Source organism: Oncorhynchus clarkii, chromosome 9 (assembly GCF_045791955.1).
Source record: "Oncorhynchus clarkii lewisi isolate Uvic-CL-2024 chromosome 9, UVic_Ocla_1.0, whole genome shotgun sequence".
Lineage (NCBI taxonomy): Eukaryota > Metazoa > Chordata > Actinopteri > Salmoniformes > Salmonidae > Oncorhynchus > Oncorhynchus clarkii.
In genome coordinates this window covers 61311454-61338982 of record NC_092155.1, presented here as the reverse complement: position 1 = coordinate 61338982, position 27529 = coordinate 61311454, and the positions used below count along the sequence as shown (strand labels likewise).

The window sequence follows — 27529 nt, the reverse complement described above, 5'->3', positions numbered from 1 at the left end:
GGGTTAGGTTATAACTGAATCATAACAATAACTTGCATATTCTTAGAAACATATTCTTAGAAACATATTATTATAGCGCTATAACACTAACTTACTATTTGTATTACACAACTTATTCTCCAGAGTTTATTCTTTATAACTTTATGCTTCTGAGTTTCCCAGAAACATGTGGAGGTGACCTAAGTGGTAGTTTACTGCCAGGAGCCCTCTGTTGTTGTTGGACTTCAGGAAACAGCAGAGGGAACACCCCCCTATCCACATCGATGGAACAGTAGTGGAGAAGGTAGTAAGTTTTTAGTTCCTCGGCGTACACATCACAGACAAACTGAATTGGTCCACCCACACAGACAGCATCGTGAAGAAGGCGCAGCAGCGCCTCTTCAACCTCAGGAGGCTGAAGAAATTCGGCTTGTCACCAAAAGCACTCACAAACTTCTACAGATGCACAATCGAGAGCATCCTGTCGGGCTGTATCACCGCCTGGTACAGCAACTGCTCCGCCCACAACCGTAAGGCTCTCCAGAGGGTAGTGAGGTCTGCACAACGCATCACCGGGGGTAAACTACCTGCCCTCCAGGACACCTACACCACCCGATGTCACAGGAAGGCCAAAAAGATCATCAAGGACAACAACCACCCGAGCCACTGCCTGTTCACCCCGCTATCATCCAGAAGGCGAGGTCAGTACAGGTGCATCAAAGCAGGGACCGAGAGACTGAAAAACAGCTTCTATCTCAAGGCCATCAGACTGTTAAACAGCCACCACTAACATTGAGTGGCTGCTGCCAACACACTGACTCAACTCCAGCCACTTTAATAAAGGGAATTGATGGGAAATGATGTAAAATATATCACTAGCCACTTTAAACAATGCTACCTAATATAATGTTTACATACCCTACATTATTAATCTCATATGTATATGTATATACTGTACTCTATATCATCTACTGCATCTTTATGTAATACATGTATCACTAGCCACTTTAACTATGCCACTTTGTTTACATACTCATCTCATATGTATATACTGCACTCAATACCATCTACTGTATCTTGCCTATGCCGCTCTGTACCATCACTCGTTCATATATCTTTATGTACATATTCTTTATCCCCTTACTCTTGTGCCTATAAGGTAGTAGTTTTGGAATTGTTAGCTAGATTACTTGTTGGTTATTACTGCATTGTCGGAACTAGAAGCACAAGCATTTCGCTACACTCGCATTAACATCTGCTAACCATGTGTATGTGACAAATAAGATTTGATTTGATTTGATTTGATTTGGTAAAGACGTAACTGAGCTTATCAATCATCAATCACTTCCGGAATCTCTGTGTTTATGTTGAAATTTCACATTGGGACACGTGTAAATACTCAATACATGATCCCAGTGTGTACACATTCTCCCTGCGTTCAGAGATTGGTGGCCCTAGCCATAAACCAACTGAGACAGTGATACAAAAAATGTGTTCTTTCCCACTCATAATACTTATAGGTTACTGGTTTATTCTTTTTAAAGGGTTAAATGGGAGAACATCCTGACCTTGGCCTTGGCTTTAGCCTTAATCCTAACCCTAACCCTTACTCTAGCTTCATGTCCACATCCCAGTTCCATCCTAACACTAAACTCAACCCTAACTCTAACCCTAGCTTCGTGTCCACATCCCAGTTCAACCCTAACACTAACCTCAACCCTAAGTCTAACCCTAGCTTCATGTCTACATCCCAGTTAAACCAAACACTAATCTCAACCCTAATTCTAACCCTATCTTCATGTCTACATCCCAGTTAAACCTAACACTAATCTCAATCCTAACTCTAACCCTATCTTCATGTCTACATCCCAGTTCAACCTTAACTCTCAACCTTAAACCTAACCCTAACAAATCATATTAACATTTATTTGTTACATAGACAGTTTAGCAGATGTTATAGCAGGTGTAGCTAAATGCTTATGTTACTAGCTTCTAAATATGCAGTAAAATGTCAAACAAGTACACAAATAATTAATAAAAAAATTCAAAAAACACCCAACCAGAGTAATATTAATGCTGTGTCCCACTCCTAATAGACTCCATGTTACTGTAACATTGTTTGATGTGGAGAACCCCATCATCCCACATCCCCTCCATTCCTCCACCTCCCAACTCTACTGTGAAAGTTTGGAGGCTGCATTCTAGCTCAGTAGATCTAGTGTGTCACAGCTCAGACTCGGCCAGGCAGCTATAGGTTTGCCCCAGATTCCCCTTATATCACTGAGCCCATGATGAGGGACTGTCTATCCGGGACTACCGGGCCTGCTGCCACACAAGGCCCAACCTGATACCACATATAAAAATGACACCTGAACCCACTCACCTCTTACCCACTTTACGTAATGTCTGTTTCTCTGTTTGTCTTTACCTCTCGCCCTTTCATAAGGTAGTGAAAGTGATATTTGTGTCTCTCTATCTCTCAACCCCCCCTCCCCCTCTCTTTCTCACCTACTGTGCTCCCCTAAACTTTGAGCAGGGTAACCTACAATATCCTCTGTCCTCTGAGGTAAAATAAGAAGTGCCAGTCACAGCGTATGCTCGGACCATGCGTGTGCTGGATGCGAGATTCCCATGTCTGTAGGTGTGACAGATTTAGAGACTGGAATATAATTAGAAAGGCTAAATCTGGAATAGCAACAGGGAGCGCAGGGGGGAGGAGGGAGCGTTGAGTGTATTTGTTGAAGGTTATGGTGTTTGTTGAGGTAATGGTATTTAGGTGCTTAGTCTTTAAATCACACATTGACACAGGTCAGGTGCTCTGAACAATCTTTGTCAGTCACATGTTTAGTTATGTTCCAGGTTATTGTTTTGTTTGAACCCATTTTAAACTGTTAATAAGGATTGCTCCTACCGTTTTTCTGGCCTGTAATGTTCATTTCCTGTGTTCCAGTGGCTGAGTAAGATAAGTTATTATTTTCTTAAAGCTCTCCCGGTTGTACAATGGCTTCTCAAACTGTAACGGATTTCTGCCGTCGAAGGAGAGGAGGACCAAAATGCAGCGTGGTTAGAGTTCATATTTTTTAATAAGAGAAACTAAACATGAACACAAATTACAAAACAACAAACGTGGCAAAACCCGAAACAGTCCTATCTGGTGCAGAGACCACAAAGACAGGAAACAACCACCCACAAACCCCAACACAAAACAAGCTACCTGAATATGGTTCCCAATCAGAGACAATGACTAACACCTGCCTCTGATTGAAAACCATATCAGGCCATACATAGAAATGGACAAACTAGACACACAACATAGAATGCCCACCCAGCTCACGTCCTGACCAACACTAAAACAAGGCAAACACAAAATAACTATGGTCAGAATGTGACAGTACCCCCCCCCCCAAAATGCGGACTCCGACCGCACAACGTAAACCTATAGGGGAGGGTCTGGGTGGGCATCTGTCCGCGGTGGCGGCTCTGGCGCTGGACGTGGACCCCACTCCACCATTGTCTTTGTCCACCTCCTTAGCGTCCTTTGAGTGGCGACCCTCGCCGCCGACCTTGGCATCCCTAACAAAGGGCCCCACTGGACTGTGAAGCGCCTCTGGACTGAGGGGTGCCTCATGACTGAGGAAACTCCCCCGGACTGAGGGACAGCTCCGGACTGAGGGGCAGCTCATGACTGAGAGGTAGCTCATGAACGAGGGGTAGCTCATGACCGAGGGGTAGCTCAGGACCGAGGGGTAGCTCAGGCTGGTTGACGGCTCTTGCGGCTTCTGGCTGACTGACGGCTCTGGCGGCTCCTGGCTGACTGACGGCTCTGGCGGATCCTGGCTGAATGGCGGCTCTGGCGGATCCTGGCTGACTGGCGGCTCTGGCGGATCCTGGCTGACTGGCGGCTCTGGCGGATCCTGGCTGACTGGCGGATCCTGGCTGACTGGCGGGTCTGGAGGATCCTGGCTGACTGGCGGGTCTGGAGGATCCTGGCTGACTGGCGGCTCTGGCGGATCCTGGCTGACTGGCGGCTCTGGCGGATCCTGGCAGACTGGCGGCTCTGGCGGCTCCTTGCAGACTGGCGGCTCTGGCGGGTCCTTGCAGACAGGCGGGAGACTCTAGCGGCTCTGGACAGGCGGAAGACTCTAGCGGCTCTTGACAGGCGGGAGACTCTAGCGGCTCTGGACAGGCGGGAGACTCTAGCGGCTCTGGACAGGCGGGAGACTCTAGCGGCTCTGGACAGGCGGGAGACTCTAGCGGCTCTGGACAGGCGGGAGACTCTAGCGGCTCTGGACAGGCGGGAGACTCTAGCGGCTCTGGACAGGCGGGAGACTCTAGCGGCTCTGGACCGGCGGGAGACTCTAGCGGCTCTGGACAGACGGGAGACTCTAGCGGCTCTGGACAGACGGGAGACTCTAGCGGCTCTGGACAGACGGGAGACTCTAGCGGCTCTGGACAGACGGGAGACTCTAGCGGCTCTGGACAGACGGGAGACTCTAGCGGCTCTGGACAGACGGGAGACTCTGGCAGCGCTGGAGAGGAGGAAGGCTCTGACAGCGCTGGACAGGCGGGAGCACCTGTAGGGCTGAGACGGAGAGACAGCCTGGTGCGGGGGGCTGCCACCAGAAGACTGGTGCGTAGAGGTGGTACTGGATAGACCGGACCGTGCAGGTGCACTGGAGCTCTTGAGCACCGAGCCTGCCCAACCTTACCTGGTTGAATGCTCCCGGTCGCCCTGCCAGTACGGCGAGGTGGAATAGCCCGCACTGGGCTGTGCTGGCGAACCGGGGACACCATGTGTAAGGCTGGTGCCATGTACACCGGCCCAAGGAGACGCACTGGAGACCAGATGCGTAGAGCCGGCTTCATGGCATCTGGCTCGATGCCCACTCTAGCCCTGCCGATACGAGGAGCTGGTATGTACCGCACCGGGCTATGCACCCGCACTGGGGACACTGTGCGCTCGTAAGCATAACACGGTGCCTGCCCGGTATCTCTCGCCCTCCGGTAAGCACAGGAAGTTGGCGCAGGTCTCCTACCTGGCTTCGCCACACTTCCTGTGTGCCTCCTCCAATACATTTTTGGGGCTGACCTCGGGCTTCCATCCGCGCCGCCGTGCTTGTTTCGCCAACTCCATTCTCCTGTAACCCTCCTCGCACTGCTCCAGCGAATCCCAGGCGGGCTCCGGCACTCTCCCTGGGTCGACCGCCCACCTGTCTATCTCTTCCCAAGTTGTATAGTCCAGATTCAGCTCCCATGTCCAGAAATCCTGACATCGCTGCCTCTCCTGATCCTGCCCGTTACCACGCTGCTTGGTCCTGTTGTGGTGGGTGGTTCTGTAACGGATTTCTTCCGTCGAAGGAGAGGAGGACCAAAATGCAGCGTGGTTAGAGTTCATGTTTTTTAATAAGAGAAACTAAACATGAACACACATTACAAAACAACAAACGTGGCAAAACCCGAAACAGTCCTATCTGGTGCAGAGACCACAAAGACAGGAAACAACCACCCACAAACCCCAACACAAAACAAGCTACCTAAATATGGTTCCCAATCAGAGACAATGACTAACACCTGCCTCTGATTGAGAACCATATCAGGCCATACATAGAAATGGACAAACTAGACACACAACATAGAATGCCCACCCAGCTCACGTCCTGACCAACACTAAAACAAGGCAAACACAAAAGAGCTATGGTCAGAACGTGACACAAACCTTATTTTCTTCTGTTTAGTTTCACGGTCAGTCTGCAAGACAAAACAACTACTGTTTTTTGGAGATTGTATATATTTTTACACCGATTTGGTGTTTGGTTAATCTGGTTCAAGACACCTGCACTATTAACTTCAATGTTGACAGATTGTTGATTCCTCTCCAGTTATAGATCTGTCAGCATGGCAAGAATGTGAAAGTGTATTGCGCATGCACACAGAATATCTTCTGTGCATAAATGAAACGCTTAAGCGACCGCAATAACTATTGGGTGCTATACATATCACACTGTGCATCACAACATGTACTGTAGGCTATGTCACAACATATAACATATATGTACAGTTGAAGTCCAAAGTTTACATACACTTAGGTTGGTGTCGTTAAAACTCGTTTTTCAACCACTCCACAAATTTCTTGTTAACAAACTATAGTTTTGGTAAGTCGGTTAGGACATCTACTTTGTGCATGACACAAGTCATTTTTCCAACAATTGGTTACAGAGTGGATGTATTTCAAGGCCTACCTTCAAACTCAGTGTTTCTTTGCTTGACAACATGGGAAAATTTTTAAAAATCAGCCAAGACTGAGTGAATGTGTAGACCTTCACGAGTCTGGTTCATCCTTGGGAGCAATTTCCAAACGCCTGAAGGTATCACGTTCATCTGTACAAACAATAGTACGCAAGTATAAACACCATGGGACCACGCAGCCGTCATACCGCTCAGGAATGAGACGCATTCTGTCTCCTAGAGATGAACGTACTTTGGTGCGAAAGTGCAAATCAATCCCAGAACAACAGCAAAGGACCTTGTGAAGATGCTGGAGGAAACAGGTACAAATGTATCTATATCCACAGTAAAACAAGTCCTATATCGACATAACCTGAAAGGCCGCTCAGCAAGGAAGAAGCCACTGCTCCATAAACACCATAAAAACTATGTTTTGCAACTGCACATGGGGACAAAGATCATACCTTTTGGTGTCCTCTGGTCTCATGAAACAAAAATAGAACTGTTTGGCCATAATGACCATTGTGATGTTTGGAGGAGAAAAGGGGCTTGCAAGCCGAAGAACACCATCCCAACCGTGAAGCATGGGGGTGGTAGAGTCATGTTGTGGGGGTGCTTTGCTGCAGGAGGGACTGGTACACTTCACAAAATAGATGGCATCATGAGGAGGAAAGATTATGTGGATATATTGAAGCAACATCTCAAGACATCAGTCAGGAAGTTCAAGCTTGGTCGCAAATGGGTCTTCCAAATGGACACTGACCCCAAGCATACTTCAAAAGTTGTGGCAAAATGTCTTAAGGACAACGAAGTCCAGGTATTGGAGTGGCCATCAGAAAACCCTGACCTCAATCCTATAAAGAATTTGTGGGCAGAACTGAGAAAGCGTGTGTGAGCAAGGAGGCCTACAAACCTGACTCAGTTACACCAGCTCTGTCAGGAGGAATGGGCCAAAATTCACCCAACTTATTATGGGAAGCTTGTGGAAGCCTACCCGATGGCGTAGCAGTCAGACGAAGGCAGTCAGACGATGGCGTAGCAGTCAGACGTCTTGTCGTGTCGTGTCCCTTGTATATATCGTTTTTTTACATATTTTTCTTCGCATATCTTTTAAAACATTTTTCTGAACCTCAACATCTAAATACTCTCCTGCAACCCGCCTCACCCAATGTAGCGTGGATCTGCTTTTTTTTCTAAAGTATTTATATTTACTTCGGATCCGGAACCCCTCAACTGAAGCTAGCCAGCTAACTACCAGCTATCAGTCAGCAAACCATTGCTAGCGGTCATCAGCTAACCGGTCATCAGCTAACCTTTAGCTCGGAAAGCTCTCGCCAGTTCGAACAACGTGACTCTAACCAGAGCATAACGGACCTATTATTTTTATTTTTATTATTTTTATCCCCGGATTCCCACCGCAAACGGAACATTCTCATCTGGATCTTCAAAACTAGCTAACTAGCTAACCGCAACCCCGGATGATTAATCCTGGCTAGCGTTTCCATCCACTTAGCTTGAAGCTAGCCCGGCCAAAGCTCCTGTGCTACCACCGAAGCATACTTCTGGGCTACAATATCCGGACCCACGACCGGTCTATCGATGTCACCGCATGAAGAGGCATAAACAGACTTAACCCCATCGCGACGTTCCCCAAAGGCTTTCTAGCCCTTGCTATCTGCTTGCTTGCTAATTCGGCCTGCTAACTGCTAGCTTGTTTAGCCCCGGTCTGCTAACTGCTAGCTTGTTTAGCCCCGGCCTACTAACTGTTAGCTTGTTAGCACAGGCCTGCTAACTGTCTGAATCGTCGCGTCCCCAGCCAGCCCAACCACTCACTGGACCCATATTTACTTTCAATCTCTTTTCGATTTTTAATTCGATTATACCTCCCGGTAACCTGCCTCACCCAATGTGATACGGAATCGCTATTATTTTTTATTTTTAGAACACATTCAAGAACCTCCAGAAGCTAACCAGCTAACTAGCTACAAGCTATTTAGTCATTGTTAGCCACTGCTAGCGGCTTTTACCTTCTGCACAGCCAGCCAGTTTTTTTTAAACCTGGATAATACTCGCCAGTCCAGCTTCCCTGCCCCATCCACCGCTGCCCCCTGGACACTGATCACTTGGCTACATAGCTGATGCATGCTGGACTGTCCATTAATCACGGTACTCCATTCTGCTTGTTTATGTTTTATCTGTCGGCCCCAGCCACACTCAGGCTCTGTGTGTAGTTAATCCGACCCTCCCTGCCTAGTCAACGCCATTTTACCTGCTGTTGTTGTGCTAGCTGATTAGCTGTTGTTGTCTCACCTACTGTTTTAGCTAGCTCTCCCAATTCAACACCTGTGATTACTGTATGCCTCGCTGTATGTCTCTCTCAAATGTCAATATGCCTTGTATACTGTTGTTCAGGTTAGTTATCATTGTTTTAGTTTACAATGGAGCCCCTAGTTCCACTCTTCATACCCCTGATACCCCCTTTGTCCCACCTCCCACACATGCGGTGACCTCACCCATTACAACCAGCATGTCCAGAGATACAACCTCTCCCATCATCACCCAGTGCCTGGGCTTACCACCGCTGTACCCGCACCCCACCATACCCCTGTCTGCGCATTATGCCCTGAATATATTCTACCATGCCCAGAAATCTGCTCCTTTTATTCTTTGTCCCCAACGCTCTAGGCGACCAGTTTTGATAGCCTTCAGCCGCACCCTCATACTACTCCTCCTCTGTTCCGCGGGTGATGTGGAGGTAAACCCAGGCCCTGCATGTCCCCAGGCACCCTCATTTGTTGACTTCTGTGATCGAAAAAGCCTTGGTTTCATGCATGTCAACATCAGAAGCCTCCTCCCTAAGTTTGTTTTACTCACTGCTTTAGCACACTCTGCTAACCCTGATGTCCTTGCCGTGTCTGAATCCTGGCTCAGGAAGGCCACCAAAAATTCTGAGTTTTCCACACCCAACTATAAAATTTTCCGTCAAGATAGAACTGCCAAAGGGGTAGGAGTTGCAGTCTACTGCAGAGATAGCCTGCAAAGTAATGTCATACTTTCCAGGTCCATACCCAAACAGTTTGAACTACTAATCTTAAAAATTACTCTCTCCAGAAATAAGTCTCTCACTGTTGCCGCCTGCTACCGACCCCCCTCAGCTCCCAGCTGTGCCCTGGACACCATTTGTGAATTGATCGCCCCCAATCTAGCTTCAGAGTTTGTTCTGTTGGGTGACCTAAACTGGGATATGCTTAACACCCCGGCAGTCCTACAATCTAAGCTAGATGCCCTCAATCTCACACAAATCATCAAGGAACCCACCAGGTACAACCCTAAATCTGTAAACAAGGGCACCCTCATAGACGTCATCCTGACCAACTGGCCCTCCAAATACACCTCCGCCGTCTTCAACCAGGATCTCAGCGATCACTGCCTCATTGCCTGTATCCGCCACGGAGCCGCAGTCAAACGACCACCCCTCATCACTGTCAAACGCTCCCTAAAACACTTCTGTGAGCAGGCCTTTCTAATCGACCTGGCCCGGGTAAAAAAAAAAAAAATGCAGAACTAAGAACAGATATAGCCCTTGGTTCACTCCAGACCTGACTGCCCTCAACCAGCACAAAAACATCCTGTGGCGGACTGCAATAGCATTGAATAGTCCCCAATATGCAACTGTTCAGGGAAGTCAGGAAAGCCAAGGCCAGCTTCTTCAGGCAGAAATTTGCATCCTGTAGCTCCAACTCCAAAAAGTTCTGGGACACTGTGAAGTCCATGGAGAACAAGAGCACCTCCTCCCAGCTGCCCACTGCACTGAGGCTAGGTAACACGGTCACCACCAATTAAATCCATGATTATCGAAAACTTCAACAAGCATTTCTCAACGGCTGGCCATGCCTTCCGCCTGGCTACTCCAACCTCGGCCAACAGCTCCGCCCCCCCCGCAGCTACTCGCCCAAGCCTCTCCAGGTTCTCCTTTACCCAAATCCAGATAGCAGATGTTCTGAAAGAGCTGCAAAACCTGGACCCGTACAAATCAGCTGGGCTTGACAATCTGGACCCTCTATTTCTGAAACTATCCGCCGCCATTGTCGCAACCCCTATTACCAGCCTGTTCAACCTCTCTTTCATATCGTCTGATATCCCCAAGGATTGGAAAGCTGCCGCAGTCATCCCCCTCTTCAAAGGGGGAGACACCCTGGACCCAAACTGTTACAGACCTATATCCATCCTGCCCTGCCTATCTAAGGTCTTCGAAAGCCAAGTCAACAAACAGGTCACTGACCATCTCGAATCACACCGTACCTTTTCCGCTGTGCAATCTGGTTTCCGAGCCGGTCACGGGTGCACCTCAGCCACGCTCAAGGTACTAAACGATATCATAACGGCCATCGATAAAAGACAGCACTGTGCAGCCGTCTTCATCGACCTTGCCAAGGCTTTCGACTCTGTCAATCATCATATTCTTATCGGCAGACTCAGTAGCCTCGGTTTTTCTGATGACTCCCTTGCCTGGTTCACCAACTACTTTGCAGACAGAGTTCAGTGTGTCAAATCGGAGGGCATGCTGTCCGGTCCTCTGGCAGTCTCTATGGGGGTGCCACAGAGTTCAATTCTCGGGCCGACTCTTTTCTCTGTATATATCAATGATGTTGCTCTTGCTACGGGCGATTCCCTGATCCACCTCTACGCAGACGACACCATTCTATATACTTCCGGCCCGTCCTTGGACACTGTGCTATCTAACCTCCAAACGAGCTTCAATGCCATACAACACTCCTTCCGTGGCCTCCAACTGCTCTTAAACGCTAGTAAAACCAAATGCATGCTTTTCAACCGTTCGCTGCCTGCACCCGCACGCCTGACTAGTATCACCACCCTGGATGGTTCCGACCTTGAATATGTGGACATCTATAAGTACCTAGGTGTCTGGCTAGACTGTAAACTCTCCTTCCAGACTCATATCAAACATCTCCAATCGAAAATCAAATCTAGAGTCGGCTTTCTATTCCGCAACAAAGCCTCCTTCACTCACGCCGCCAAACTTACCCTAGTAAAACTGACTATCCTACCGATCCTCGACTTCGGCGACGTCATCTACAAAATAGCTTCCAACACTCTACTCAGCAAACTGGATGCAGTTTATCACAGTGCCATCCGTTTTGTCACTAAAGCACCTTATACCACCCACCACTGCGACCTGTATGCTCTAGTCGGCTGGCCCTCGCTACATATTCATCGCCAGACCCACTGGTTCCAGGTCATCTACAAGTCCATGCTAGGTAAAGCTCCGCCTTATCTCAGTTCACTGGTCACGATGGCAACACCCACCCGTAGCACGCGCTTCAGCAGGTGTATCTCACTGATCATCCCTAAAGCCAACACCTCATTTGGCCGCCTTTCGTTCCAGTTCTCTGCTGACTGTGACTGGAACGAATTGCAAAAATTGCTTAAGTTGGAGACTTTTATCTCCCTCACCAACTTCAAACATCTGCTATCTGAGCAGCTAACCGATCGCTGCAGCTGTACATAGTCAATCGGTAAATAGCCTACCCAATTTTACCTACCTCATCCCCATACTGTTTTTATTTATTTACTTTTCTGCTCTTTTGCACACCAATATCTCTACCTGTACATGACCATCTGATAATTTATCACTCCAGTGTTAATCTGCAAAATTGTAATTATTTGCCTACCTCCTCATGCCTTTTGCACACAATGTACATAGACTTTTTTCTACTGTGTTATTGACTTGTTAATTGTTTACTCCATGTGTAACTCTGTGTTGTCTGTTCACACTGCTATGCTTTATCTTGGCCAGGTCGCAGTTGCAAATGAGAACTTGTTCTCAACTAGCCTACCTGGTTAAATAAAGGTGAAATAAAAAATAAAAAAAGTTAAACTATGTTAAGGCAATGCTTCCAAATACTAATTGAGTAGTATTTTGACCCACTGGGAATGTGATGAAAGAAATAAAAGCTGAAATAAATCATTCTCTCTACTATTATTCTGACATTTCACATTCTTAAAATAAAGTGGTGATCCTAACTGACCTAAGACAGGGAATGTTTACTAGGAATAAATGTCATTAACTGTAAAAAAAAAAGAAAAAAAAAAAAAAGAAAAAGTTTAAATGTATTTGGCTAAGGGGTATGTAAACTTCTGACTTCAACTATATGTAGCCTGTATGTAAGAGCCATGTCTGCAGGTCTCTTTTGCTAAATAGATTTTATCTCAATGAGAATAACAGTAGGTTCAATTAAATGGTTAACTACAGTAACTGGAGTAAACATTGTTGACTTCAGTCAGTGTAAAACAAGTGAACTCTTCCCATTAACTCCATGCTTTAATGAACAATCCTGAAAGTATATTTTATTGGATCCTTGTTGATATAACTAGGTGTTGACTCCACCATGCCAATATGTTGAGATCATAGAAAGACTATCAAAAATATAGTTTACATTTTTCTATGTAGTTGACACTTTTATCCCCAAGAGATTGTGCGAAACAATGTGAATGACTGCAGTAATGCAGAATGTTCCACAGGTGGTTGATCTATATTTCAGAACAGAACAGGTGTAATGTATTATATAAGCCATCGTCTTTATAAATTAGCTGTTGCTAATCACATTGCAGCCTAACCGGGTTAATTCCATTCAGCAAGTACATCAACACTGGCTGGCAGCATGTTGTAATACAGATTCTCTACACATCAGTAATGACATGAACAAACCTGACAATGGAGATCTCCGGATTGTTATCGGGTTACATATTGTGGATGCCAGAACTGCTCCTTCTAAAGACTGTCTATCTCCTTTCATCAGAGCCATGGACACTTCACATGTTCAATATGGTGGCAATTAGTTATAGGAATATTCACTCTTGTTATAGAAAGTAAGTTATTATAAACTACACTTTCTCACTAACTAGGCTAATCAGGTGAAATAACTAGAGAGCTATTTCTGCCCTAATCTTTTCTGTGTGTAAACTTTATATAGACTAAAATATTAACAAAAATATATATTTAGGGACTTATTAAATACAATTCAAGAAAAATGTATTAAATACTTTGATTTATTTAACAGCAAAAAGCATGATATCAGACAGACATTTGGGAAAAAACGTTGGCTTTTTTAGTGTTTAATTATAAAAAGATAGAATATATTATTTATAAACAAAGAGGGAGGAAAAGCAGCCTCCATCACTAAAAGGTTAAAAAAAACTAGTCTCCGCTGCCTCCATCTCCATGGGGTGGTGAGGAGTGGGATGTTGAGGAGAAGGAGTTAGGAGGGTGGTGGGCTCCCATGTTCCATCTTCCCAGAGTCGCTGCTTTCACTGAGCTGCCTCTTCAACACCATCTCCCTGGCAATACAAGTCACCTGACCGTTGTTCACCATGTATGTTCCACTCCTGCAACAAGAGGGAAATATTGTTTAGACAGAGGTACATGGCTACAATTAGTAACAACTGGTTACTCAAAATTAGACATACAAAGAAAGGAGAAATCAAGCACAACATTTAAACCATGCATGGATTTGATCCATTTATGTGACTCTTAGGTTAGTGAACTCACTTCTGTTCAGATCCAACCATGCTGCCAGGCTGGATCTGTTTGTTTGCAAAGAAGAAAGAAGACCACCAGTGACCAGAGTCCTGTCTCTGCAGACCTAAGAAAAATAATACAAAAGGGAGATTAGGAACCTGGTCAGATCAAGTTGCACAGAGAGATAGAGGATATGTTCCTAAATAAAGGCATTTGTCAGAGAGAGTGAGTTGAAATGCACCATTTTCCTTACATACTGCACTACATTTGACCAGAGCCCCAAGGCCCCTGGTCGAAAGTAGTGCACTATGTAGAGAATAGGGTGCCATTTCAGAGGCACCGTTGCAGTTATCTGATCATCTGTACCTGGGGGGTGTGGAATGACTTCGCCAGCATACTCAGAACTGCCACAAGAGCTGTTGCTAGAGGTGGATCCTATGCGCCTTCTGTAGTAATCATGGGTGGCGATGAGAGAACCGGTAGATGGAATTGCTGCCATTTTCTTTGATCTTTCCTTCAAAAACGCTCAAAGATGGAAGATGGGAAACCTTAGGGAGAGAGAGGAAAGGAGAGAGAGAAGAATGGATTATTACGAGTGTGGAAACAGGAACCTTGCAAGCAGAGGCAAGTGATACTGGGATGAGCCAAATAATATTGTCTATGAATGCTGCATGCTAGATCTCACTGAATGTGCCATAACACAACATTCTGAACAAAGACAAAAAGCTGTGCAAAAGCCTTTGTGCAAATTGACAACCTATTTCATGATTACTAGCATCATCCATTAACAGAAGCCTATCATTAGCCTATTATAGGCAGGTCTCAATGTTGGCTTAGAGAGGTGATAGAGGTCAACAGTTGAGAGTCTGATTTCAACACCATGTTCTGAAAATAACTGGACAGTGCGGGGCCGGGTTTGCAGGTATAATGTCCCAACTTCCGGGAACCTAGCCAGGTAACAGAGTGCTGTGCACCAGCTAGGTGCGTGGCAGGCCTCAACACTGGGGCTAACCGCTACAGGACCTCTAAAGTACTGACTAAGCCACTCGAAAAACAGAAGGACTATACAGGAATCAAAAACCTTTTTCTAAGAGAAAGGTTGCCAACAGTTCAACTGTGGTAAACACTCACACTGACATCTCAAACACTGCAGTGGAATGAAACATGCCAAAAATGTGATTTTACTCCCCAACCAAACTACATTACTATAAGCAAAAGTGAATAGTTTACTGAGAAGCAACCTCATGATTACATGTTCGATGCAAAGTCAGTTCTATCATGTCCAAACTGGTCCAAACAGGACAGAAGCTCTTGTCCAGATGGCTGGGGATTGCCAGCCTAGTTCTCATCTGTGCTACATAGGCAGTTGCAAAAAAAACATCTCAAGGATAAACCAATTCCCTTTGCACAGTGGAAAAAGAAAATGTAAATAAATGTTTACTGCTGTGGGGCACATTAGATGTGTGTGAATGTGCATCCGCATTACATATTATATTCATACTGTTTTACTGTATTCTAGTCAAGGCTCAATCTTTATAACTACTGCTGTACACACCTTTAATATTCATATACTGTCCAAACTGTATATACTGTCCATACTGTATATACATATATATTTATATTCTGGACTCTGACATTGCTCATTCTGATATTTTTTGTATGGGTATTAGTGCACTGTTGAAGATAGAAGCATAAGCGTTTCGCTGTACCTGCGATTACATCCACAATGTATATGTACAGACCAATAAAATTAGATTTGATTCATGCCAACAGGATCTGTGCTATCCCAAGTTCCTTGGGATGTCCCTACCCTATTGAAGTTTAAATGTAAAATGGTTATGGTAAGGGTTAAGATTAGGTTATGGTTAAGGTTAGGGTAAGGGTTAGGGTTTAGAGTAGGGAGGTCCCAAGGATCCTAGGGAGCAAAGACAATGCCAGCAGGGGACCAATACAATATAACCTCACGTTCAGCACAATAAATGACAGTGACACTGGCAGGTGCATAATAAACAACAGACCATCCAGACAAAATATAGATGCAAAGAGACTAAAACATCAGCAGTCAAAATTCACATACCACATACTTATTACATTATTAAAGACAATGTGAAATGTGCATTTGTAATGATTAGTGCCAGGACAATAAATACAATATAACTTAGTACCATAGCTCTTTCTTTAATAGGTCAATATATAGGATTGGAAACACATTGTCCATTATTAGACAATATGGGTTATACAATTGACATTGAAGATGGCATAGTCAGAGGCCCATATTGTTTGCCTTAATCTAAAAGCAACCAAATCAATCTTACCTTTTTGTTTGGTGATGCTGCAAAACAATAAAGGATTGAGGATGAGTGTCGGTTGGCAAAGATCAGTGAATTACACTAAATTACACTCTTATTGCCCATTTGTGGGTATATTCTCTGAAAGGACCCTTCAAGGTCTTTATGGTGTCGTTAGTGTAGGAATAGGCAGGCTACTGAAGAGCGAAAGGCAGGTAGCTTTATACAGTGCAGGATATGACGCCTACTGGACGAGCTGCTCATGGGCGTGGACAGGGCCCTTTTATACAGCGTTTGCACCAGGCAAGGCAAGCACTCAATGAATTCGCAATCATTGGTTGCAATGCCTTGCCACGTCAATTCTGTGGAAACAATAAAAAACGAAGAACTGAGCATAAGTCAGCGAACTTTAACCCAGTGAATGTTCTGATTCACTGTTTTAATTATTTTTTCTAGCTATGGCGTGGAATTTCGCATTTAGGAATTATTCATAACTCTAGCAGAGCATATGCCATGATGTCATTATCAACATTTTTATTTTCAGTGTTTGTAAGATGTTTGAAATCAGACTAGTGTAACAATTGTCCCTATAAACTGTATAGTATCTTGTTCAAGGTTAAAATCTATGTTGTGTTCATATCTCTCAACTTTCCCTGGTGGTCTAGTGGTTAGGATTCGGCGCTCTCACCGCCGCGGCCCGGGTTCGATTCCCGGTCAGGGAATACGTTTTTCTTTGACAAAAATGACTGTTACTGTGAAACAGCAATAATCACGTTTATGTATCTCGTTAGGCTAACCGTTATGTTATCCAAAATCATTACACATGAGACCAGACCACATATAATACGTTTTAATTAAAAATTCTCAAAGTACAAAAATACTTCACTGTACATTTGGGATTGTTATGTTCTTAGAATGCAGTAGCAGGATATAAGCCAACAGTAATATTTTCCTTCAATCAACAGGACAATATAAATAGCTGGATATTGGAAATAATATTTAAACATTTTAAATTAATGAATGGTTGGAACCAACACTGACAAAGCTATACAAAATGCATTACTCCTATCCCACAAGTAGAAAAACATTTGTACCTTGATGACATTCAATTCACAGTATGACATTTTAAATCTCTCCCACCCCACTCCAACAACAACAACAAAAAAGTGAAATATCTCTGCATAGCCCACACGGAATCCATAGAAACTGTATTTGGTAATTTATTCATTCATCAACATCCTACAAAATGTTTAATGTCTGATGGGGTAGTGTGGACAATGACATCAGGGGAAAGTGATTAAAGGAGTATAGATGGAAGAGGGAAAATTAGGTGGATTATGTTAGAAGGAACCATTGTTCTGAGATGGGCTTCTGCCAAACCCAGAGACATTTCCGTCATTCCCTCGACTCCCCGACACCTTGTTCTGTGTGAGAGACAGGAAACAGTAGAGAGATGAGGAATTGAATATCAAAGACGAGACAATACAGTATTTTCTGATCTTTGTGTTTGTTTGTGATTGTGAGAGAACACAGACACTAACCTTCACGCTTCCCACCATGTCTTCAAAGGACTTGAATGTATTGGAATGTCTAAGGCAGAAAGATAAATGATCTCTAAAACAATTTAAATCCCTTTGAGGTACAGAACCATTTCAGGTTAAACGATTCACTGAAAGATAAATCAAACTAAATGTAACTTTTTTTACTTGCAGCATTAATGTAATTATAATCTCGTTCACCAGAGTCTTCCTCCCCAAGCGCTGTTCGCAATTAGCCTGGGGATGAGGTTAATATAATTCAAATGTCATTCACCGCCTATGGAGGTACTGCAGGAAGTAGTAGTAGGGCAGAATATCAGGGATGTCAGAGAGTGAAACAGGCGGGTCCAGTGTCTTACCTCATCCTCATAGCAGGCACACTGATGGAGTGGCCCAAGGAGGGGCTGGTGTTTCAGAGAGCAGAAAGAGAGACAAAGAGAGATGAGTAAGAGCAGTACAGCATGTAGTAGGGCAGGCCTACAGCAGTACAATGTGTAGTAGGGTAGGCCTACAGAAGTACAGCATGTAGTAGGGCAGGTCTACACCAGTACAGCATGTAGTAGGGCAGGCCTACAGCAGTACAACGTGTAGTAGGGCAGGTCTACAGCAGTACAGTGTGTAGTAGGGTAGGCCTACAGCAGTACAACGTGTAGTAGGGTAGGCCTACAGCAGTACAGCGTGTAGTAGGGCAGGTCTACACCAGTACAGCATGTAGTAGGGTAGGCCTACAGCAGTACAACGTGTAGTAGGGCAGGTCTACAGCAGTACAACGTGTAGTAGGGTAGGCCTACAGCAGTACAGTATGTAGTAGGGCAGGCCTACAGCAGTACAACGTATAGTAGGGTAGGCCTACAGCAGTACAGTATGTAGTAGGGCAGGCCTACAGCAGTACAGTATGTAGTAGGGCAGGTCTACAGCAGTACAGCATGTAGTAGGGCAGGCCTACAGCAGTACAGCATGTAGTGGGGCAGACCTACAGCAGTACAGCATGTAGTGGGGCAGACCTACAGCAGTACAGCATGTAGTAGGGCAGGCCTACAGCAGTACAACGTATAGTAGGGTAGGCCTACAGCAGTACAGCATGTAGTAGGGCAGGTCTACAGCATGTATTAGGGCAAGCCTACAATAGCATGTGAGCAAGAACAATAGATAATATCAGTAGCAGCTTAATTAGGTGAAGGGTGAAAGGTCAGCAACATTAACATGCATCTATCAGCAGTTCACTCAGGTCTAAACGAATGCAACACTTCACCCAGTAGTTAGTTATAGTTAACTAGTTAGTTAGTTTATGTAGTTCACTCAGGTCTAAGGTAATATAGTATTGCAGGGCCGAGGAGCCTGGACCCCGAGGCTAAAGCTAATGCAACAGTCTGAGAATACATCACATTGAAATCAAGATGTTTTATCATCACAAAGCTTCAGAGGTGAGACAATCTGGTGCAGCAGGCTGGAGGCCAAGGCACTCCTACTATCCTTACCGAGGTGGGCTTGGCAAAGGCAGTGCTCTATCCGGTAAGTGTGCAGCGTCACAGGAAAGAGATGGGGATGGAGAGATGGGTCAGATACAGTAATCAAGAGGCCACATGGAGGTGTAAATTGGCAGTGCAGTGTATGTGTGTGTGTGTGTGTCTGTGGGTTTGTGTGTGCTTGCCATTAATGGAAAGCAAAAATGCATCACATCGGTAGCTACCCTTTACACAGGCTCCATTTAAAGGCTTTGTAGGAAAAGTACAGTAAATAAACAGATATTGTTGCCAACTAAAACAGCCTGATCTGATTGGATTAAGGCTGTTGTTTTCTCCCTGGCATTCATAAACAAGTCCGCATGAAGAAATCTTTGTCCTCAAAAAATGTGTCCTGTGAAGATGAACTGCATGAAAATAGCTGAATATACAGTATTTAGCTGGATTAAAAAGATGGATGGATAATTTAACGGATTAAGAAAAGAGATGACGAATATGAAAGGTGGCCTCAATAGTGGACAGATTAATTTTAGAGGTGGTAAAGGAAGATGGAAAGAATGGGAGGATGTATGGGAGGATAATAAAAGAGTAAAGGGAAGGCTGAGGGTACCTCATTTCTCCCAGTCTCCTTGTGATGGCCACACCCATTGTGGACATGGCAGCAGTGCTGATCTGTCCTGCATGAGAAATAGTGTCATGGGTCATCCTATACCTAGAGACACAGAGAGGGAGAGAGTGTTGACTATATGAAGTGCCAGGAGTTTTTTTTATTGTTGAAAAGGGCAATTTACAATCTCTGTGTCACGGAGGTACTGTGTTCAATTACCCAATAAGTGGTATTCTATTCATATTTGTATATCGACCACATCCTCACGTTCCACTTTTGTGTCTCCTCCCATTCCTTAAAGTAGATTTAGAATTGGAACAACAAAAAGGAAAATCTCTGAGACAACGTCACAGTGACGAGCTCCGTGCAGCAACAGCAGCAGTAGGACAAATGTAGTGAGCATGGATGGACATTTACGTTTGAGTTATTTAGCAGACGCTCTTATCCGGAGTGACTTACAGTAGTGAGTGCATACATTTTTCGTACATCATCTTCACCCCCATCCTAGTGCATATAGCCAGATACTCCCACCCCCTCTGTTTTCACCAACTGAAGTGCTTCCTCCCTGGCCAGGCCAGCCATAGCCTGTTGTGTTAATGCTACTGCCAGTGTTAAGACAGGCTATTAGACAGGCTATTAACAGGCATCTGATCCTAGTTGACCTCAAAATCCCATCAGCTGTCCCCACATATTACTTGTTAGTTGACATGTGAGAACAACAACACTTTTGGAAAACCCCATCTTGGAGAACACTAAGTACCAAACATGAGTGTGCCTTTCAGGAGTACCCATCAACTATCACGCCAGGCTAAAACAGGGTGCTGACGTTGCATGCTTTTCCACAACATTCTGCCAGAAATAATAATAGCTACAATAGCTTCTTTGGCAGGCATGGTTGTTGTTTGACCTTTGCCCAACTTTTACTCACATTAGGTCAGAGTCAAAACCTCCCTGGTTCATTTGGCTCTTCATTAGTTTGAAATCTATTCACAGTTTTGGAATGCCTTCAATTCTGATACTATTCTGATGCTATATCTGATGTATTATTGTGAAGCTCTTTCAAATACCTCAGGTTATTTTAAGACATTTTTCTGGTGGTGGTGATGGTGTATAGGTGGTTGAAGCAGCGTGATATAATGATGGCATCTCACAGTAAGTACTTACATGTTGGAGGTCTGGACTTCATGCCAGCCTTTGGACATGTTGTGTTTAATCTCACTGAAGGGGCCCATACCCAGCTGCCTCTTGATGTCCACCGCATATTTCTCTTTGGCCAAGAGCACCTGCCGCAATGTCTGCATCTCATCCTCTGTCTGAGCAGAACAAAATGACAGAAAAGTTTACCTTCAAGGAACCAGAGGTAGTAATAATAATTGGATTGGAAATTATTCTATGACTTGTCTTTTTCCATTCATTTGGGTACGATGCTAAATTAAATCTTTACAAAGTATTATCCTAAGAGACACATTGATCAAACATGAGTATGACAATGTTTGACAACATGAAGAATGGGACAAAATGGCAACGCTGGACAGACACAGAGGGAATAGTACCTTTGCTAGCTCCATCTTTAAATCATCCTCATCCTCCTCTGATAGACCGTTAGTCAGACCATTTCTTGATATTCCAATGGAAATGTTCCTTGGTGAAACATTCTCCCCACTGCAACCTTTTAAAGGAGTATAGATGTTACTGTCTGAAATGCAAACCATAGATGCTTGGGCATGCATTTTCGATCAGTTGTTGACATTAATTACAGTAGCTACTGGCCATTCAAACATACAGTTAATCTTCATGAAGTAAATCATAAACGTATGTAGTCTAGTCATGAACGCCACGTTAGAAGGACAGGCTGAAAATGTCCTGAACAAATGTGTAGCTACATCATGTAGGCCGGCCACTGTGTTGACCCAGTATGTTGTACTCATTTTCGCCCAGTGTGCTGTCCATGGTAATGAATTATATGGCTACCTGTAGATCTAACAATAACATTGCGTGTGGCCAATCACGCATAGCAGTAGAGGCTAGGTAGTCTAATATAACGTATTGTATCTACCCGCGTGATTCAGTGTAGGATGTCAGTTGGTAATTAAACAATTGAACAATCTAGACGTAGTAAATTAAATGCAACCGACTTACCTTGCCTATTCATGATCAGCAGACTTTTGAAAAACTCAGTTTCACCTGGTACGTATTTTCCGTGTTCAAGCTAACGTTGCTCTTGCTAAATGGAGTCCAATCCCTACTCGTCGATACTAGATCTCTCAAATGCTTCTCTATGCTCAAATTCAGCCTCACGCAATGGTTTACATGCCTAAGCCATTTACAGAAAAGCGAAGAAAACACTATAATGTAGTCTTATTGGAAATGTAATGTTGTTTATTCAAGAGGAAAAAGCAATCTGTAATTATGAGAATGAGAGTTACTCTTCCGCACGTGTGTGATAATGGGGAATGAGCTCTGGTTAGGTAAACAAATAATAGGTATTTGTATACAGAAGATGCGCCACATTGATAATCGATGCTATTTTACAGTATAAATTACTTTCCCAATTAATGTTGTAAGAACGTTGCTGCTAATGCGGGAAACTCGATTTGGGCACCTGTGCAGATTGCTGGATCTTTGGGAAAATATCCATCAGGTGGTAAAATGAGCGAGGGCGCGAAACAGAGGATTCCACAGCACGGGCTCTGTCTCCATCTACTGGCAATATTAATGCACCAAGCCGCCTTTCATATTCAAGTGTTTGCTTATTTGAAGGTCCCGGTAAGCCTACGAGAACCATATATTTGTAGCATACTGTAGAAACATGAGAACTGAAATGATAAAGAAAACAACAGTAAATGTTCAGGAACATTTATTTAACAACAGCAGATCAATGACCCACTTTGTTTTCTTTCACACACACATTACCATGCTACAACATAAAGGTCCAGATTTATACGTAATATTTAAGTGTATGTACAACAGACCTTAACCATTAAACCATGCGTTGCAAAATTTAATGGCCACATCAAAATAAAACATACCATTTATAACTATAGCCGTTCATCATCAAAACATGACAAAATAAGTTAACTTAAATAAAATAAAGTTCATAAAATTACTATATCATTATACTATATACTATGTCATCTGTATCGATACATTTTTATGGAACCATTTCCTGATCATTGGTCCAGTAGTTTTTTGAACTCACATTGCATTCAACTCATTTAACAATTAGCATTTTCCAACATCTCAATGAAGAAGCGATAACAGGTAGATCTATGGGGCGGTTTCTGAGGAGGGCACAGCAAACACTGTAAAAGGACCACACATGTCAACCAACCATACCATCAAAAGCAGAGGGCAGATGAGAGGAGCTCAGACATCCATTGTAAACCATTGAAACATAATTGGCATTAATGAAACAAACAAATGAAGATAATGGCAGGTTATGCATTAGTTACACTTTACATATATTTAGTTGTATATATTTATATTAAAAACATAAATCTATTCTGGTTATAGGATAAGAGCTGCCTGTGGTAGTGCTAGCCCACTGATGAAATTACTTATGACCTAAGAAAGTACCAATATCGACACTCAAAATTCAATGATGGTAAAAAAAAAATAACAAAGCATTGGACAATTACAACACTTCTGAATTCCCTTCAACAGAATTATAAAAAACAAGATGATAATATTCTTCAAATGCTCCCAACTTTTCCCTACACCCATACAGTAGTCTTTTTGATCACATCTAAACATAAATTAACAGTGCTTGGAATGAAAATATGTCCCCCTCTAATTGGATCAGGTCATGGTCCTTGGGTTAGACAGTGTGGGGTAACACTCGGAACCACAAGAAAATTAAGCACAGGTAAAACATAAAATAACTGGATATTGAGAACAACCACTCAAATGTGCAGAGAAGTGTTGCTCAGAGATGTCTGGGTAACATCCCAACGGAACTGTGGGTGGCACAGTGGCAAGTAAAACTAAACCAAATATACATGACTACATATGTTAACAAACCTATGTATGATATTTATCTTCTGGTGTTAGTCAGTTCTTCGATGCAGGGAAGTCAGGGGCAAGATTACAAGCATTCAATTCGGATTTTAGGGGCAGGACAAAGCAATGCTTCCTTCACACAAGAGCAGACCAAACCAAGCCAATTAAATTCAAGACCCACTAAATGTTAAGAAAGCAATGTCACCACCAGTATTTCATGATATTGCTGTCATAAAATGCAGCTTGTGTGCCCTGCCTTCCCTTTCCACCCTTCTACATGCACAGATCTCAGCACAATATAACCACAATGCAATGGGAAGGGCACAAACATAGGTAAACAGGAGTCCAAATCTATGGGTTTAAGTGCCTAAAGAAAAGGAGCTGTGTTTATAACTGGCATCAGCTGATGGCAATTTTAAACTGAGAATTGTCTAGCTCTATTTTGAATGTTTAATGATGACGTCATGCAGCAAAGACAATGAACAGAAACACCTCACTATCCACAACCTCCCTGAACCTAACCTCTCTTATCTGTGAACAAAAACATAAAGTAAACTGTGCCCCAAATGAATCACACTCACATGTGCACCAACAGTATGAATTTTTTTAAAATGAAGACAATTATTTATTTATCTCAAAACAGTGCATGCTACACAATGACATGAAATATGGATAGGGGACTGTGGGGTTGGAGGTTTGTGAGGTCAAAGGCCAAAGTATATGAAAGAACAAACGGAAGGGAAGCAAATGTTTTCTTTCTCTTTCTTCCTACATTGAGGCGGGAGTGGACCACTCTGGAGCGGGTGGAAAGGGGAGGTGTATCTTAAAGAGTTCTGTATGTGGGCCACGCTCACTCCTCCATCTCCTCTCCAGGACTTGGCTCTCTTAGTGAAGTTTAAACAGATTGCCCTTCTCGTTCATCCTTTTAAGGTGGAGCAGGGTAGCAGGCAGGGCCACAGGCCAGGGGTGGGGTTTAGTTGAAGCCCATGTCGGTCTGATAGGTAGAATGGTGACCATCTGACGTCAACTGGGTGGTCTCTGTCGCTGATGGCTGCACCAAGATTGCTTCACCACCAGCCTCTGTCAGAGAGAGAGAGAGAGCGACACACACACACACACACACAGTAAGATATACATGGTCAGTAATGATGGTACTCCATAGTAAATTACCATGCAATTGAAACAAGTCAATGGTCAGTGATGAAATGATTTGTGTTCATGCAGAAACATGTTTCTTACACAATAAGCAGTCGATCTCACCTCTCTCATCAGACTGCATCTGGGCCTCCAGGTCCTCAGGGGACACATAGAAGTCAGGCTCCTGGCCCTCTGGAGGCCGCGGTTTACACTTCCCACAGCAGCAGTTACAGCAGCAACACAGGCAACAACAGAAGTAGCAGCCAGTGGCCAGGCCACAGAACACAAACAAGGCCTGCAGAGAGAAAACAAGGCAGTGTGTGTGTGTGTGTGTGTGTGTGTGTGTGTGTGTGTGTGTGAGAGAGAGAGGTGTAAGAGTGATCAAGAGAGTGTGGTAAGAAGATAAAACAATAACAATCAAGGAAAACAGTGTTAGAGAGGCTTTGTTTTGTTTTTACAGGGTTTGTGTTATAAAATATGCCATTTAATCTTTAACACAAAGTCAATTCTACATGTCGACCCCCCCCCCCACCTCCCTATGGCACCTCGCAGTCTCACCTTAGCCCACCAGCTGGACAGGACAAAGTAGGTGTTCACATTCTCCTCGCCAAACTGCTCAGCCACGTACAGTCCCAGGGAGCCGTACTTGTCATAGATGTTCCGCTTGGTGGGGTCGTTCAGAATGGCATGGGCATTGTTGATCTCCTTAAACTTGTCAGAAGCTTCCGGGTTATCTGGGTTCTTATCAGGGTGGAATTTCAATGCAAGTTTTCTAAGAACACATAAGAGTGATAATCAGATAGTACCAATTAACAAAACATAAGACTATATTTATATGTGGCACAACTCTAGAAAATAATGTGTCTATATTTTTATTGATGAGTATTAGTATAACTGCTACAGTAAGTGGCTGCGCCTCTCTGACTGACCTGTAGGATTTCTTGATATCGTCGGGAGTGGCTAGCTTGTCAATGCCAAGCACAATGTAGAGTGATTCACCAGAGGTGGAGAGTGAGCGCTGCCTCGCCTGCTCTTGTGCTGCCATGATGCCTCGCGTCCTTCACAATCTGAACACAGAGAAAAGGAAGGACTGCACATGTTTATTTACCAATGAGTCATCATTACACTATTTTTCAGCCTATAGCACCCTGTGTGTTGACTGAAGCAGTGTATTTTTCATTCTCACAAATATGTGGTTCTGCCCCAAAATCACTAAATACTCCCACACTCCAGGAATCTATTGCACACCTTATATCCCTACCGCCACTCCAAAATGGTGTACTCTCAGCAGGGTTCCTACCCTGTAAGAGGAAAGAGTAGAGTAAATCATCTCGCTGTGAACCTAGATGCCCTCTTCCTTTCGACAACAGATCAGACAACCTAGTCACATATTCTTACTGTATATCTATTGGGTTTCTACTTAGAATAGGCCTACAAATGCCAGGATCCTGTAGCTATTACTAAATCAATAACAAATTCACTTACATGAGATATGAGTGTTGTCATTCTCAGTCACTCAGTGTCTAATTGAGAACTGAGGTAGGTCTCACACAAATCACTGATATTAATTGCAATGTGTACCCTTCGGAGGTCTCTTTTCAAAGTAGCTACTCTGTCAACTCTCTCACTGTCAATTGTTTGGATTGTTGATAGGAAATCTGTAAGAAGTTAACGACAAATCACAAACATCAAGATGCTACAGCTTCAGACTGCACAAGGGCATACAGCATTCAGAGAACCCCAAGAGCCTACAGCATTCAGAGAACCCCAAGGGCCTACAGCATTCAGAAAACGTCAAGGACCTTCTGCAGTGATGGTAAGGCCAAAATGCTTAATTTTGAGCATTTTCCATCATAGGCCTGTCCCTGAATAAAAAAAGACGTAAACTCAAATAATGTACTTAATTGGATCCTACATCTCAAGTAATTAGTGTAAATGGTGAGACTTTATGTGATGTGGTCCTGGGGAGGAGAATCGTTATTGACTTCCAAGGAAGCAGCTGACCATAGATAGGCTAGATTTATTGAGATGGCGCACTAGCCGTAAAATACCCTTTCTTCAACCTCCAGACAAACTATTACAATTTTTAGGCCATGACACAAATGACTGACCAAACAAAATTGTCACAAAAAACGACAAATGTAAAACCCGTAAACTCTGAGGCTGTTAAAATCCGTACACTATAACGCTGTTCAAATAAATGGAATACATGATCATCATTAATGGAATGTCCGTTTGCTATAAGGACAACTAGAATATTATAATATATACAGGATTATTTGTTGAATCTGTAGCCTAAATGCGATGCTTGGAGCGGTTAATCTATGTAGCTGCATCAGCACTGCGCAGCATCCATGTTGGTTTGTTGCTGGCCTTCTCTAAATGCAAGACAGGACTCGCTCAAATCAGCAGTAATTTTCAAGGGCAAGGGAGAATAGGTTTAAAAAATAAACAATCCACATCAATGCTTACCTCTTGAAGTCGGCTTTGATGCGCTGTATAGGGAAATGATCCAAAGAGATATAATAACGGTGTCTGATTATGGTTTCATCCCAGAGAACCGCGCGTACTCACCAAACCCAACCATGGACAGCTGCAGCAGTATACTGGCCCCGCCCCCGAACACCTTCCAATCGACCTGCGCGCCGCACGATCATTGATTGGGATGCCCCTCAGCCTTATTACTGCATTATAAACTAATGTTTACTAAAAATAAATAAACATAGCTACAACGTGATGAAGTAATTTACATT

The 27529-nt window shown here is 43.8% G+C and overlaps 3 protein-coding genes and 1 non-coding gene across 7 annotated transcripts; 1 reads left to right on the top strand and 3 right to left on the bottom strand.

Moving 5' to 3' along the window:
* Positions 1-13259: 13259 nt before the first annotated feature.
* LOC139417332 (pancreatic progenitor cell differentiation and proliferation factor-like) lies at positions 13260-16280 on the bottom strand. Its single transcript, XM_071166601.1, has 4 exons — positions 16060-16280; positions 14111-14292; positions 13775-13868; positions 13260-13611 (listed from the first exon to the last, which is right to left on the bottom strand). Exons 2-4 carry the CDS (start codon positions 14241-14243, stop codon positions 13485-13487), a joined length of 354 nt encoding a protein of 117 aa, XP_071022702.1. The 5' UTR covers positions 14244-14292; positions 16060-16280; the 3' UTR covers positions 13260-13484.
* Positions 16281-16682: 402 nt separating this feature from the next.
* Positions 16683-16754, top strand: trnae-cuc (transfer RNA glutamic acid (anticodon CUC)). The gene has a single exon. It is a non-coding gene; the product is annotated as a tRNA-Glu (tRNA).
* Positions 16755-16866: 112 nt separating this feature from the next.
* On the bottom strand, positions 16867-22246 carry LOC139417331 (tumor protein D53 homolog). Of its 2 annotated transcripts, XM_071166599.1 has the most exons (8): positions 21780-22102; positions 21194-21309; positions 20805-20953; positions 19644-19745; positions 19049-19075; positions 17930-17974; positions 17574-17622; positions 16867-17456 (listed from the first exon to the last, which is right to left on the bottom strand). In XM_071166599.1, the coding sequence occupies exons 1-8, from the start codon at positions 21790-21792 to the stop codon at positions 17373-17375; spliced, it is 585 nt and encodes a 194-aa protein (XP_071022700.1). In that variant the 5' UTR covers positions 21793-22102; the 3' UTR covers positions 16867-17372. The 2 variants fall into 2 exon arrangements, with proteins under 2 accessions (XP_071022700.1, XP_071022701.1); XM_071166600.1 differs by lacking the exon at positions 19644-19745 and having other exon boundaries at positions 21780-22246.
* Positions 22247-22480: 234 nt separating this feature from the next.
* LOC139416684 (dnaJ homolog subfamily C member 5-like) lies at positions 22481-27395 on the bottom strand. Of its 3 annotated transcripts, none has more exons than XM_071165650.1 (6): positions 27249-27395; positions 26025-26077; positions 25706-25843; positions 25335-25548; positions 24900-25071; positions 22481-24719 (listed from the first exon to the last, which is right to left on the bottom strand). In XM_071165650.1, exons 3-6 carry the CDS (start codon positions 25819-25821, stop codon positions 24613-24615), a joined length of 609 nt encoding a protein of 202 aa, XP_071021751.1. In that variant the 5' UTR covers positions 25822-25843; positions 26025-26077; positions 27249-27395; the 3' UTR covers positions 22481-24612. The 3 variants fall into 3 exon arrangements, with proteins under 3 accessions (XP_071021751.1, XP_071021752.1, XP_071021753.1); XM_071165651.1 differs by having other exon boundaries at positions 25706-25866; positions 27249-27367; XM_071165652.1 differs by lacking the exon at positions 26025-26077 and having other exon boundaries at positions 27249-27343.
* Positions 27396-27529: the final 134 nt, after the last annotated feature.

What these genes read in the sequence shown, in the direction of transcription:
- LOC139417332 (XM_071166601.1), bottom strand. Translation starts at nt 14,243, where the DNA reads ATGGCAGCAATTCCATCTACCGGTTCTCTCATCGCCACCCATGATTAC. An exon ending in AGTCATTCCACACCCCCCAG is followed by an intron (nt 13,869 to 14,110) that starts GTACAGATGATC and finishes TATTTTTCTTAG; the next exon opens with GTCTGCAGAGACAGGACTCT. An exon ending in ATGGTTGGATCTGAACAGAA is followed by an intron (nt 13,612 to 13,774) that starts GTGAGTTCACTA and finishes CTCTTGTTGCAG; the next exon opens with GAGTGGAACATACATGGTGA.
- LOC139417331 (XM_071166599.1), bottom strand. An exon ending in TAAAGATGGAGCTAGCAAAG is followed by an intron (nt 20,954 to 21,193) that starts GTACTATTCCCT and finishes TGTTCTGCTCAG; the next exon opens with ACAGAGGATGAGATGCAGAC. An exon ending in AGGAGACTGGGAGAAATGAG is followed by an intron (nt 19,076 to 19,643) that starts GTACCCTCAGCC and finishes CTTACCGGATAG; the next exon opens with AGCACTGCCTTTGCCAAGCC.
- LOC139416684 (XM_071165650.1), bottom strand. Translation starts at nt 25,821, where the DNA reads ATGGCAGCACAAGAGCAGGCGAGGCAGCGCTCACTCTCCACCTCTGGT. An exon ending in GATATCAAGAAATCCTACAG is followed by an intron (nt 25,549 to 25,705) that starts GTCAGTCAGAGA and finishes ATGTGTTCTTAG; the next exon opens with AAAACTTGCATTGAAATTCC. An exon ending in GATGCAGTCTGATGAGAGAG is followed by an intron (nt 24,720 to 24,899) that starts GTGAGATCGACT and finishes TCTCTCTGACAG; the next exon opens with AGGCTGGTGGTGAAGCAATC.